Here is a 14,920-nt window from a genome sequence, read left to right as displayed (position 1 = left end):
AAAAACTAAAAATAAAACTTCTATATAAGGTTTTGCACATGCTCATTCTTTTTTGGGTGCAAAATCGTTTTCCTTCTTGTAGTAAATTTGAAAGAAAGTAATTAGAAAGAACAATAATCTAAAAAAAGGTCTAAACATAGCATATAGCAACATTCTTTAGAGGGCAAAAGGAAAATATCAAACATCAAATAACAGCTTCACATTTTCCTCTTTTCATTTCATTCCATACAACCAAACCGTACACTGCGGTTGACCAAATATCAACGTCTCACCACACGATGTAACCCAAAATACATAATTCCTGATATGTTCTCATAAGTATAGTCCAATATTAATTTCATGTCTCTACTATAGTCCTAGCTAGACAAGTTGACATTCCGCCGGATTTTTATCGTCCTCTGCCGGCTGTGACCTGGAGGCTGGAATCCACTGGCAGCACTCTCCTCCGGCAGCCAATGCGTCAGCAATTGGTCTAATTACCAACATACCCTCCCCCATTGCAGCACACAAAAATGTACTAATAAACACAACAAGTGCCACAGCGCCATAGGCTAGGTCTTCAGGACTCCAGAACAAGGACAACCCAAGAGACAGAATTTGCACAGCCAAAGATGTCAAAACCGAGAAAGCGAGCACATAGATTCGAACCCTCAAGCTCTTATTGATCGCTAGGGACACAGCTTTCCAGCAAGAAAACAAGAAGCATAGACAATACGCAATGCAAAAACTACCAAACGCAATGGTACTCAACAAAGGGTATCCGCACAGAACATTCTCGTTACCAAAACCATCCTTGAAAACCACGAAGCTCCTTGTGAAAATGGAAGGTAGTTTTTCCTCCAAAGGCACAAGAAACACAAATACCGCTTGGAATGTTAATATGGGAAAGCACGAGATGAGAACAAAAGGGAAAGCCCAGATTTCTCTCTTGGCTTTTTGTTTGATAGAGATGTTAACAAGGAAAAGTAGGGTTACCAAGAAGGCAGGCTCGAAGAACCCTAATGAGAGAACAACATGGATTTTGCAAAGGCTGGCATGGTTGGATTCGTTCAAGGAAGGGAAAAGAGGGTAGAGAAAACGCTTACAAGAGAAGGGTATGCGAAGAAGCTCGTTGAGTGCCCACAAGGTAATGAAAGCGACGAGGATGAAACGGACTGACCAGAGAGAATTGAATTCTTGTAAATGGTAAAGGGTGCGCGATTTGAAGCGGAGGTGGAAGATGAAGCAAAGGGACAAGATGGAGAGGATAAGGAGCAATGCAATGAAAGCAAGGGTGGTGTAATCGTTCAAGAGAGAATCAAAGAGAGGCAATGGAGGAAAGAAAAACATGGAGAGAATCTCTCTTTCCCTCTTGTGTCTCTCTTTTCTCCCTCTCGCTCTTTTTAGCTCTCAAACCCGGGTTGATATATATTTATTTGATTAATAGTATATATCACTACCTTGTGTTTTCTATAATAAGGTAGCTAGGTTTGGTGATTATGATATGGGTGGTGGTGGTGGTGGTTTTGGTGGCAAAATCCGAAGTGAAAGTGGCGGCGAGAGGGTGAGATTATGCATGGAATGGTAATCATATGGAGGAAAGATGGCATTTGGTGGTAGGAATGGGATGGGGGAGAGAGATTTGTTTATGGTAAAACTTTCTCCCCCAATTCCCAATCGGCTGGAAAAACAGGCTAGATTGGTACTAATAAGGTAGGAAAATTAGCTTTGTGTTTTGATTAGAGAGAGAGAGAGAGAGAGAGAGAGAGAGATGTTGGAGGAGGAGAGAATTGTGTTGTAATGAGATGCACCCTTAATCTCGGGTTTGTACGGTTAAGGAATTTTTTTTAGAAGTTAAGGAATTAGTTTGTTTGATATGCATAGGATTTTACAGCTTCTATATATATATATATACAGTTTTTTTTTTTTTTTTTTTTATTTTATGTGAAACATATGTATATAGTTTATTGGACATGCATAGGATTTTACTGCAGCTTCTATATATATTAGTAGTATACAGGCTTTTTGAGATGAAGAGGCTGCTATTCCTGAGGCTTAATCTTGTGGAGTCAATAGAAGGATTTAGGCATATTAAAATCCAATCTTAGAAAATTGAGATAAGTTACAAGATATTAGTAATAATATTATTATGGTAATATTAGAAAATTGTGAAAATTTCTTAGTTTTTTATTGAAATCGTCTTTCAATTAAAAAAAAAAAAAAAAAAAAAAAAGATATCTCTGCCGACCACCTGTGTGATCTTACCAAAGAATTATAATTTATTATTTAGATTTTTTTTAATGATTTTTATTATTATTAATGAGTCTTATCCATTTATCTGTACCTTTAAATTATTTGTTAAAAATAATTTTAGGGACATATATAATTGGGAAAATTTATAAACAATTTTAATTTGGAACATTAATGAAACATTACATTTCTTGTAATCATCAATCAATTATTCGTTTAGACTCTTCTAAAAAAAATTAAAAAAATTATTCGATTAGATTTTTTTTAATTATAATTTTATAGGAATTAGACTATATGGATGTCAGATTTTTTTTTTCCTACTATATTTTATTAGGAATTGACACCTAATATATTCTTTTAATTGTGGATGCGATCAAGAAAAATCAGATTCTGTTACCCAAATTTGTAGTTTATTAAGTTGGTAGATCTGAATTGTATTACAGCTTGGATGGATACACTTCCATTATATGATTATAATTTATGGAAAGCAAATGAATTAGTTTATGGGTATACTATATATATGCCTTTTTTTTTTTTTTTTTTTTTGAGAAACCAGACTGGGACAGCTTGGGCGTTATTAATAGAACCTCAATGAACATCAAATAAGACTAGAGGAGCAATGTCAGCTGGGATGTACTCCAACCACACCTGTAGCCCCATACAAAGGTATATACCATCCAATGGATTTGTGCAGCTTTAATGGTTTTTGAGTTTGACCAGACTGTCAGCAATATTATGGAAAGGTGAATCCTGTGGGTACAAATACAACAGCTAGCTGTCTTTTATGTAAGGGAAGGAGAAGCTCCTTCAATTTTTTTATTTCCTGTATTGTACTTTGAAATGCCAACCGTAATACTTTGTGATTCGATCAATCATAAGTATTAATGACTCCATTATTGTGGGATTAGTGAACTGGTTATTCTCTTGTGTAGAGAGAGAGAATAGCCCTAATGCATGACATAATTTATGAACAAACAAAATATTATGTCATGGTTCTCTCTCTTCAAATTACTAAAAGACTTTCATTTCTCCATATTAATTAAGAAATCTACAAACATAAAGTCCAGGATGAGGAACTTGCTAGCTAACAGAAGAAATCATTTCTAGGAGCTCGTGGGCCTCAACCAGTGATCTATATTGGTAAATTGATCAAATCTTAGTAATTTTTTTTTTTAATAATAATTCAATAATTACAATAATGGTAGGGAGGATTTTAATTCTGATTCTACTTATAATGGAGAGTAAGTAATGCTATTAAAATATAAAATTCTTGACAATAAGGCTAACAAGTTAGAATATGCTGATTTGAAATTACATCAGTAATTACGTACAATAATGAAATTGATTCTCCTTAAGCAAAAAGTAAGTAATATTTATTGAAATATAAGACTCTCGATACTAAGATTTTAATCAACTGATACAGAAAACTACCCACCTAAGAGCAAGGGGCAAGCTGAGATAGCCTCGCATTATATGACGACCCTTGATAGTAAGTAATTAATATCAAAACATTGGGAATAGGTAAAAAAATTTCCATAAAATAACCTCTAATTTGAGAACACTACGAAATATCTAATGCAACAACAACACTTGGTAGGTAGTGGTAACCCAGCCAACAGACAAACTTAAGAATAACCTTGCATAAATATTGAACCAGAAACATTGCTTATGTTGCTCCCCAATACTTTGTATGTATAACGATTCTTAACCCATTGTTTATATTGATCTTTTACATGTAGTGGTAAGCGTGGAAACTAAAGTGAATCATCACATCAGGGCACAGTGTGTCATCACCTTCACCGGCAATATAAAACCTACATTTCCTGCAGTGATCACTTTCTGCTCCACCTAAAGAAATAAAAAGTTCCGTTCTTTAACCTTTGTCTTTGGACATTTGCGCACCTGCATCCCACTACTGATAACAAATATATTGAAATGCCTTTTATTTCATATAAATTGTGGTCCAAACCATACTCTACGGGAAGTGTGTGCATGTTATGGTACAGTCCCAATGTAATTAAGAATTCTCCTCGACCTTGCTTACTGGTTTAGTTTAGCATTTGGGAAGTAGATTCTTGTTTTTCAAAAACAAATTTTCTGTTTTCTTCTGCTTTCAGAAGGAAAAAGGGTTGTCTATTATATATAGTAATAACAATCTGGATGCTTAGACATAATTCTTTGAAAGACAAAATATTCTTTAGATCTCCTTTAAAGATTTGGCTTTGATAATAGTATGTGATATTTCATTGATGTGTAGAAAACTCTTTATATAGAGGAGTAATGCTACAGCCATAAAATATTTTACAATATTTTTATAAACGGTTGATGTGTCTAACTTCTTGTTGGTTTTTATCTAGACTCGCTATTAATATTATTTTTTTATTTACTAGCAATTACTCACGACATCAACAATTTGTAAAATTTTTTGTAAAAAAATTTGTATCTCTAATATTACTCTTACATAGAGTTGTTATCAAAAAAAGAAAAAACTCTTTATATAGAGCTTTACAAAGGTTAATTACAATTATCTGAAATAATATGTGAATCTTAGCAAATCACTGAATTTAAAGAAACAAGTTGAAAAAAAAAAGAATTCAAATAAGGAATTATATCTTGAAAGATTTAATTTGCTTTATTGACGAGTGATTGCAATTAAATTGATTTCGTGATTGTACTCATGGAATAATAATTACCGTCATCTCCAATTAATTTTAGCATCCGTACAACTTAATACTACAAGGAATATCCATAGAGATTCTGGTTTTAATAATATAGTATAAGCACATTGTTGATGTACCTTAAATATATCATCAATGACCATATCTTTCTTGTTTCCTTCACACACCCACTCCGTCACTATCAACAAGTTTGATTGCCAGTGCCAGATAAAAAAAAATGTATTTCATTTCATTCAGTGGCTACATATATGCATCCCACCTCTTACATGAGAAGATAAGAGGCAGAGGAGTAGCATGAAACAGCAATGCGATTACTAGCTTATAATTACTTTTTCAAATTATTTCAAAATAATCTAAAAAAATCTAAATCTTTATCACTTCCAATATAGTATCGTAACTAAATCCAGTGTCAGTTCATTTGGATAAAAGTATTTCAAGATAAGGATCTATAATTGAATAATCTGAATAAATTAAGTGTAAAATGACAACTTTTATCTTGATAATATTTTATGGATGATTTAAGATGTGTATATATCAATATGGAATTTTTTTTTTTTAAGAAATAATTATAATATGCTGTTAACCCCTCAGCCTGAATACTTTCTCTACTAAACCCCCCAAGAACTTTGTGCATGAAAATGTGTCAATTCAGTTACAAGGCCTTCAGCTATCAATATGTAAATTTGAAATGATTAAATGCAAGGTGTTATTTTAAATCAATGTATTTTCTATACTATATATAAGAAGATTCCCTTATTTCAACTGGACTTTTGTGTGATTTAAAAATACCCCCATTAATGAAGAATAATTTCATTTAGAAATATAGTTATAAATATTAAATTACAAATTTCATTTTGAATTCAAAAAGAGAGTTCCTATTTAAACCCTAAAAAAGGGAAATGCAATTTTTTTTTTTTAAAAAAAACAGTTACTACTTATCTCTAAAGTTTATCATTTTTATTTGTTTAAAAAAAAATATAATTCTAAATTATAATATATGCAAATTATTAACTTTTACTAAAAAATAAAAAAGCCTCTGAGTACGCGTTCAATTAAGAGTAACTTTATTTAGAAATAAGATCACAAATGTCAAATAACAAATTTCATTTTGAATTCAAAAAGAAAACTCCTAAAATTTAGGATTTTTTTTCCTTTACTTTCAAAAAAAATTTACAGTTATGGCTTATCTCTAAAGTTTATTCTTTTTAATTGTTTAAAAAATTAAAAAAATGTATTTCTAAATTATAATAGATGCAAATTATTAACTTTTACAAAAAAAAATAATAATCTATCATGTGCTGTTAAATTGATGTAAAATAGTTTTTACTAGTGAATAAATATATTTCAAATCCATTGATTTTAAATCTTAAAATCTAAATGCAATTTTACACCATTTCCCAAGTTCATATTGAGTATTTTTTTTTTTTTTTTTTGAGAAAAGTTCATATTGAGTATTGACTCTAAAGTCTAAAGTCTAAACACACCATATAGTTTTGTCCTAGCTATTAGACTAGCAATATTATGAAAGCTTACAAACACTTTTTTCCAAAACTTACTTAAAACTTTGAAAGTGGCATAATTTGTATTGTCTTTAATGTTTTTCTAAAATTTTACGAGATTACAGTTCCAAAGGAATAATCTGACGGAAATAACAATCCACAAACCATAAAATTTAAGAATCACTGGAATGAGCATTATTCATCACAAATATGGCAATCATACATTGCCAACGTTGTCTTCATCCTTCAAAAAGCTAAATTACAAAAACAAGAATAAACAAGAGAAAGATGGCTCGTAATTTCACTAAGTGCCTTACTTTTTCTTTTTCCTTTTTTGATGAACATTAAGTGGCTTACTTATGCATTCAGAAATAAAATTAAATAAATTGTCTGTCTTATGCAATACAAATTTAAAAGTCTGAAAGTCTTTCATCCTTTATTAGAACTAAAAGTTGACAAAATTAAGAAGCAACCTGACCTCTACTGCTGCATAATAAGTAGTATTTTATAGTAATTTGCATACCACATGAGGGAAGTCATTGCTTCTCCATTATTTTGGAACAACTACCAAGAAAAGAATCACTTTAATTGTTCATAGTTCACACTGATACAGAGACAAACAATAACGTTTGCACAGTTTGCTACATTGAATTTAGTACATGACAAATAAAAGGAGGAGGTGGTGCATGCATGGGCTTATTGAATCTATTGATTCCATCCCTAGCGAGCTATAGCAGCTAGCTAGGCTTACTCGGTTTTCCTCTTGCTACTTTGTGTTACGATGATCCATTATGACTGTTTAGTGTTTAGACATTAAACAGTCACGCCATTGAAAAATAAGAAGAGGAGATTATTCTCAAAAAAGAAAGAAAGAAGAGATTATATTCTATATTACTTATCTGTAGAATTATTGGTGTAATGAAAACAACTATAGAGAATGAAGCATAATAAAATGGCTTTATATGTCATGTGATTTTTTTTTTTTTGAGAATCAAGTCATGTGATTATTGTTGCAAATAAAACAAAAATGTTATATCGTAACATGTAACTTAATATATTAACTTAGGTTTTACACGAAGAACATTGTAATCTGGTATTTTCTAATATTTTTAATGGAAATATTAAAATTTCAAATTAAAAACCAAAAATAAAAAACAGTTAGGTTTAACCTGTTATTTGATTTAATGTGAGCATATTTTAACAATACAAGATAGTAAGATACTAATATAAGACAATTTACTCCTTCTAAAACCTTATCACCAAATGTTCTAGTCATTTTTAAGTAGTATTTATTTTATTTCATCTGAAATATATTTATAAAAATTCTAATTAATACAATTTTTTTTGACCGAAATGATAGAATTATTAATACAAATTAATAGTTTCCTTTTTCTTTCCTCTTATCAAAAGCATGGTCTAAACTCGATCTAAAGTCTAAACCAATACAAATTCATACCTAAAATATTTATTAATACAAGATAATTTCTTATAATTTTACATATGTTTAATCAATGAATTTGTGCTTTGTAGGAGAATATAGTTAACACACCCACACACAAGTCCCTACTTGATTGAGAAAAAAACATGACACTAATAGGAAATCTCCATTAAAAATTAAAGGAAAAGAAAAATATTTAATGCCCCGATCTTGTCAATTAACACGCATACGATTACTACTTAAAAAGAAGTAATTAAATTAATTAATTGATAAAAAAATAAATGGGAGATTATTTTCATTAAATCAAAAGAAGCCGAGCCTAGATAATATCCGGGGATAAGATCCAAAAGATAGATAGCGTCAAAAAGAAAAAAAGAAAGAAGAAATGAGAAAAGAGATTTTGAAAAGATGGCAGAAAGATGCCTCTTTTTATAAAGAGAGACACACAACAAATTAGAATCAATTCTCCAAGAATATTATTTACCGACAAACACAATCTGTTCTAGCTAGAATATTCCTAGTGCAGCTCCATACCTAGCTAGCTAGCAAGGTATAGTATTCCACTAAAAATATATCAACAAAAATTCAATGTAAATATATATTTGGAAAAGCATTGGTAAAGCTGAGAAGGTGAAGATTGTACAGCTCTGCAGATCCACACCCACCCCACTAGCAACAAGTTATACAAAACCAATACTTAATATTTTAAAATTGAAGGAAAACATAATCTTTGTAGCTAAAAGTGTATTGTCCTTTTTCTAAATAATTAGGCTTTGGTAAACTAAACTTTTTCCACTAATCTCCTAGGGGATGAAAGGCTCTCTCAGTAGCCTTCTCTTAAACCCTAGTTAAAAAATAAAAACGAAGATACAACAATTATTGAAGCTAAACCCTAAAACTGAAGAAGGGAAACATATAGAAATTACCAGAAATTTTGAAGGCATCATGAGAAGAATCTATCCAATGATAAGCCCAAAAAGGAATTTGGAGGAACTGAAAAAACACAGTCATGATGGCAATAGTTGAATAACCCAAGACTAGAACTTAAAAGCAATGATGAAAAAAAAAAAAAAAAAAAAAGTCTGTGTTCTTGTCAGAACCCAAAGATAAAAAAAAAAAAAAAAAAAGAGTCTGTGTTCTTGTCAGAACCCAAAGACTAAACAGAAAACAGTCAAAGCTTTTCATCATTACACCAATCTGATAGTAATTAACCACACTAATATTTCCACAAAAGAACAAAATCAAATCCACAAAAAGTAGAGAACTTATAACACCAAAAAAATGATGGGAAATTTTCAGAATTAAGCAAAACCCACCTGGGCGATCATACAGGCGATTGAATGAATGAGATCTTAAGAGGTGAAGATGATTGTACTGATCAAAAAGGAAGCAATAATTGAGGGGAATGAAGCCTGGTCCGAGGACGCTGACACACATATATATAAATCGAGTTATGATCATATGTGTGATCGGTTTTGAAACTGATAAGGAACAGAAAGAAAACGATCGATTTAGCTGGTGAGTCTTGGCCTTGGACCAGATAACATTCCCCTCAAAAGAGAAAGCTTCCTCATATCCTAGCTATCCTTATTCCTTGATATCTCTTTGCAAGCAAGAGACAGCAAGAGACTTCTTTGATCTTCTTCTTCATATATTTTTGTGTGGTTATTCTTATCTCCAACAGTGCAAAGCTTTCTTTTATGAATGGAATGAGATTTTGGTTTATGCTATAATGAAAACATGATGATGAAAATAATCATTTTGGTTTTAGGGAAAGATAAAGGGCTGCAGAGAGAGAGAGAGGGAGAGAGAGAGAGAGAGAGAGAGAGAGAGAGGGTGCATGGGGTCCTGGGATCGTGGTCATTTCTGGAACCCAACTGTGGGGTTGGGTGTGACTGCCTTTTTTTTCTCTCTTTCTCATACTTCATATGCACAAAATGTGTATTTTTGGGTAAATTTTAAAAGCTATTCTTATGCTTTTTTTTTTTTTACTTTTATGTACTGAACTTTCACTTTTTCTTACATTTTTTTTTAGCTTTTTCAAAGTTCACTTTAGAATACTTTTAGAATACTTTCAACGAAAAAAAACTATATAAGTTGTTTCCAAAGGAACATAATATAAATCAGTCAATATCTACTCTTCGATTTGGATCATTATGATCATGATCTCGATTTGACTATATATATTTTGATTCTTGAAGTAGACAATAATATTATGGTTGGTGGAATCATTCTCCTTCTACCAATCGCCAACCTTGTTTGAAGTAGTCATGGCAAAATAAGTTGAAAATTGAACATCTTATAAATTCGTAAATACTCACACATGAATGTTTCAAACTTTATTACAAATATATAATGCCATAAAATTAATGCATTAATGTTTTACTATATTGTTGATGGGGTATGAATCAAATTAGTTGACTTGTCCGTTGTTAAGATTTTTATAATAAAATTAGTCAATAATTCATGCAATATGTATAGAAAAGTTTAACAAAATATCTTCTTCTTTTTCATTTTTTTTTTGGGTCTAATTAACTATGAAATTTAATAATTATGGTCATTATTAATAGGTATTTACTATATTTTTGTTTGTATATGGAACTACATACTCTACTATTTAAAAAATATATGATTTTGTAAAATTTTAATGGATGGATTAAATATAATATATATATATATATATAATTGAATAATGAAGCATATGACAACAGCATTAGTCGAGAGAGTTTATAGATACAAAAAATTTCACGTTCATTAATGTGGCAAATTATTAGTGGCGATTAAAAAACTAATGTTAGTGGTGAATTCAGATAATAACCAATTAAAACTCATCAATTCAACAGTTTTTTTTTTTTTTTTTTTAAATTATTAGTGGCGATTAAAAAACTAATGTTAGTGGTGAATTCAGATAATAACCAATTAAAACTCATCAATTCAACAGTTTTTTTTTTTTTTTTTTTTGATATACGAAGCATTGCTCACATAAGCCAACAAACACTGTTTCAAAATTGAGTGTGCGAAACAGGGGGCAGCCCACCAAGATCTACTGTGAGGTCGGTGAGTAGAGTTGGAGCCCAATTAGCTGCCAGAGCTGTCCACTGAATGCAATAACACTTGTTCGTTATGGGCCAAATTTATTCATGCACGAGTAGGCCCATTACATTTCTACGCCGGCTTGCACTAAATAACACTGATGGGTAAGCCCACTTAAGATTCAATAATGGGCGTTGTCTAACGGGCCTGAATGGGACAACTTTTATTTTGTTTTGCAGGAATGAAAAAAATTGATTTGACCAAGAAAATTGCTTAAGTAGACCTGACAAAATTGGATCTGGATTTGTTAACCCGCTTCAACTCAAGAAAAAAAAAAATATATGTACCAAACAATATTTGTGTTAATAACTTGAGTAAATTGGATTTCTAAATGCACTTGGAACTTTTTTTTTCCACTTTTTTTTCTCTAAACAAATGCAATATGTTTCATAATACTCGAAATTATGGACCAGGGTTGAGGGGTGCTATCAACTAATGCTACAATCTCAGCAAAAATAAAATAAATAAAATCAACTAATACTACAACTTCACCCACACAAAAATGTTTTTCCGAACTCTGGACAAAAACAGGTATGGTCATATGACCACACGGTAATTGGCCACAAATATATTTGTTATGCATGTGTGAACGGAGGTTACATATTTAATATTAAAAAAAAATGAGTAATTAATATAAAATAATTAGGTCCACATTTATTGATTTAAACTTTTTGGTTAAGTGGCTTAAAAAAAAAAAGACTTCTCAAGGTATTAGTATTTCTCCATATCAAAGATTAAAAATAAAAAAACAAATATGGGTATTAGTGTTTATAAATCAAAAATCTCAATAAGTGGTATTAAAGTCAATGGATGATCTTAAAAAAACCCAACAAAGCAGAATTTCTAATGATATGACCAAAGCAACACAAGATTTCCACGGATGGCATATGAGAGAGTCCATGGAATTTGTTAGGTATAGAAGTATGAGTGTTATTCTCATGGTTGAAAAATGAGAGTCCATGTATGGAAATTGTTAGGATATATATGTGTGAGGGAAGTCTTATGACCATATATAATCTAGTCCGAATATACTAAGTTTTAATATATTCCAACCATCTTCCTTCCCCTATACTCTACTCTCGTCTCTCTTTATCTCCCTCCATTCCAATCATGCCTTTAAGAATTTTTTATTAATAGAATTTAATTGTTACAGCAATTGAGAGAGAGAGTTGATTTGAATCTTGGTACTTCTCAAAACGAAGACCAAACAATGTCAATAAGATACAAAACTCTTTAGAATCTTTGTGGATTAAAGGACCAACCATCTCACTTGAAAATTGTAAGCATAAAAATTTGTTGTTAACATAATAGAAATCAATCTAGATATAGCTCATGTAATCATATATATAATCCATAGATACTAAGAAAGAGTTGGATTGTTGGATTGCTAATGATCATCAAATAATTTATGACTAATTATTAGAGGACTAACCAACTCACTTTGTTGCAGCTTTTAGGCACAAAAAATTGGCATATAAATTGGTTTGAGAAATGAAATGAATTATTAGGTCATTCAAGCTTGCGCAAAAGAAAAGAAATGCTAATTAATCATTGCCGTTCAAGACAAATAAGTTGGTCATTGTCAAAGGCAGTAGTTAGAGATAGACTTATGGAGATTCGAGGGGGAGGCTTTTTTCATATACACGCAGTTTCTAGATGCAAACCCAGCTTCCTGGACGAGGACAAAGGGGTATTTGTTGCTCAATACTCACTACAGGACATTACATATAGTAGTTTTGGTGACATTTTGAGGAAAGCATCTTGCTTTACGACATTTGATCCTTTAATCTTCCCAACTTTTCTATGTATTGCTTTTGTCTTCATGTTCACATTGTCTCAGAATTTTGATTTTGATCCTTAAAGTTAAATTGTTTGGATTTTAGTCCCTAATGCTGTTTTAACATATAGTTAGAGACATGATAGAATTTCAACATATAGTAACAAACTTTACCAATTGAGCTAACTAAAACACGCTTCCTAAAGTTGTTTTTTCATCCTTTCAAATCCATCCAGGCATGTTAATGTGAACCTTGCAATTTATGTTAGTTATAAGTCCAATTAAATTATGTCAAGTCAACTAAAGAGTCCAAAAAAGAATTGTAAAAATTCAAATAAATAACTATCTAAAATTAAAGAGACTTAAAAAGATATACCCTATTTTAAATTTCTTTTTGGGAAGTAGCAAAGAAAAAAAAAAAAAACCCTTCTATGGAACTAGCATGGATCTAACTCGCTCCAAAGTCGAGACCTGCGATCCTCAAAACACCAAGAAATCTTCACCAAAGGCGGCACACAGTCAAACCATCACCCACATAAAAACCTAGTTTGTTGCCAGTAAGCCTATAGCCTCCAACTCCAAGCCATGTTATCTCCACAATTGGTCATCAAAATGGGAGAGACCATCCAAACAAAAAATCCACAATCCGCCTTCAATCCACCACCAAACATCTCACAATTTGCAAAAAATGCTAACTCTATCAATATTATACCACAAAAGGACAAGTCAAATTACCATTAGTGATTTTCATAATAACTAATATAATTCAAATCGTCCTAAACGTGCCCGTATAACACACACTTATCAAGTACAATCCAATATTCACTCTGATTTGGGTTGTTGAGCCAAATAATGAATTTAATAATTGGATATGTGGCGAAGATAAAGAATTGGCTATGTAGAAATGAAATGCAAGTAGGATTGCCAAGTCATAAATAAATTAATAAAAAAAGTAAAACCCAAAGTAAAGACAAATGGCATTAATCTATTAGAGATAGAGGGGCAATTTTCTCGATCAATTTCTCCAAGTAAGGCACATGCCAAGCACGTGAATTAAGAAGGCAATGGTTACCTCGAAGTGACTATAAATGGTTTCTTAGTTTTAATATTCGCAAGATGTTTAGAAAAGAAGACACAAATCAATACATGCCACGTGACAAGGAAGACAAAATTAACTGTCAAAGCCTCGAGTATAAACAAAAAGATTATTCTATGAGAAAGGGTACGCACATTCAGACATAAATCTAGAATATCATTTGTATTTGTATCAAGTAGTATGTAGGCAATCCATAGGCTTGTAAGAGGTTTTATACATGTAAGTTTGTATTCAAATTCCTAATTTAATTAGGCATTACTCTTTTTACGTAGGTTGTTACCCTTTTTTGCAGTTTATTTTACTTTGAGTAAGCTTGGTATATGTTAGGCTTGATAATTTAGGCATCGTAATGTAGGAATTTTCTTATTCTCATTGTTAACTTGTGGATTTCACAAAAGTCTAATTAAGTTAAGCATGGACAGAAAGACCACAAGTAAAACAGACCCATGTTGGGAACTAAAACTCAATTTTTTATACATTTAGGGCTTAAAATTAAAATTACCTCAAATTTTAAGGATATAGTTTACATTTTAGTCTACACTTTATTCTAGTGCATTTAAGGTGATTGCATGGTATATACAGTAGATTTCAATCTACATCCATTGTGGTATTTAAGTACTCTCATCTCCATAGGTAAATTATAATGTCCCCTTCAAATGCTGAATGATAAGACTGTATCCAAAGTTCCAAACCATGTCTAAATGTCCTACTTGAATGGGACTAACACAGGGTAATTGCCCTTTAATGACCAATAAAAATTGTTGGTAAGGAATTTTCAGAACTTCAATCAAAGAACTGTTGTCAATATAGTAGCAGTCAAATTTCAGGTCTTGTTGGTTAACTGTAAACGTGTTCCAGGGGATGTTCATTGTTTGTGTTTATTTTTTATTTCCAAAAAATGAATTTACTTTCAAAATGTGTTTTGGAAATCAAAACCTATAGGGCTCAATAATTCCTTGCCAAATTGTCAACAATTTAAGGCTCCCGTAGCGTGCAAGCGAGGACAAATTAGAAAGAGTATCCTAAGCTTATTGACCGACACCTATTCTTGTTCACAAGACACTTCACCAACCATGACATTGACACCTACTGTTTTGGTAAGAATACATG

At 31.4% G+C, this 14,920-nt stretch overlaps 1 protein-coding gene across 1 annotated transcript; it reads right to left on the bottom strand.

Moving 5' to 3' along the window:
* Window positions 1-360: 360 nt before the first annotated feature.
* On the bottom strand, window positions 361-1,329 carry LOC111993976 (uncharacterized). The gene has a single exon (XM_024025823.2). It carries the CDS (start codon window positions 1,327-1,329, stop codon window positions 361-363), a length of 969 nt encoding a protein of 322 aa, XP_023881591.1.
* Between the last annotated feature and the right edge of the window lie 13,591 nt (window positions 1,330-14,920).

This window comes from Quercus suber, unplaced genomic scaffold (genome assembly GCF_002906115.3).
Source record: "Quercus suber isolate HL8 unplaced genomic scaffold, Cork oak 2.0 scaffold_401, whole genome shotgun sequence".
NCBI classification, from domain to species: domain Eukaryota; kingdom Viridiplantae; phylum Streptophyta; class Magnoliopsida; order Fagales; family Fagaceae; genus Quercus; species Quercus suber.
The sequence above is the reverse complement of the archived record's forward strand: the minus strand, read 5'-3'. Positions and strand labels throughout refer to the sequence as shown.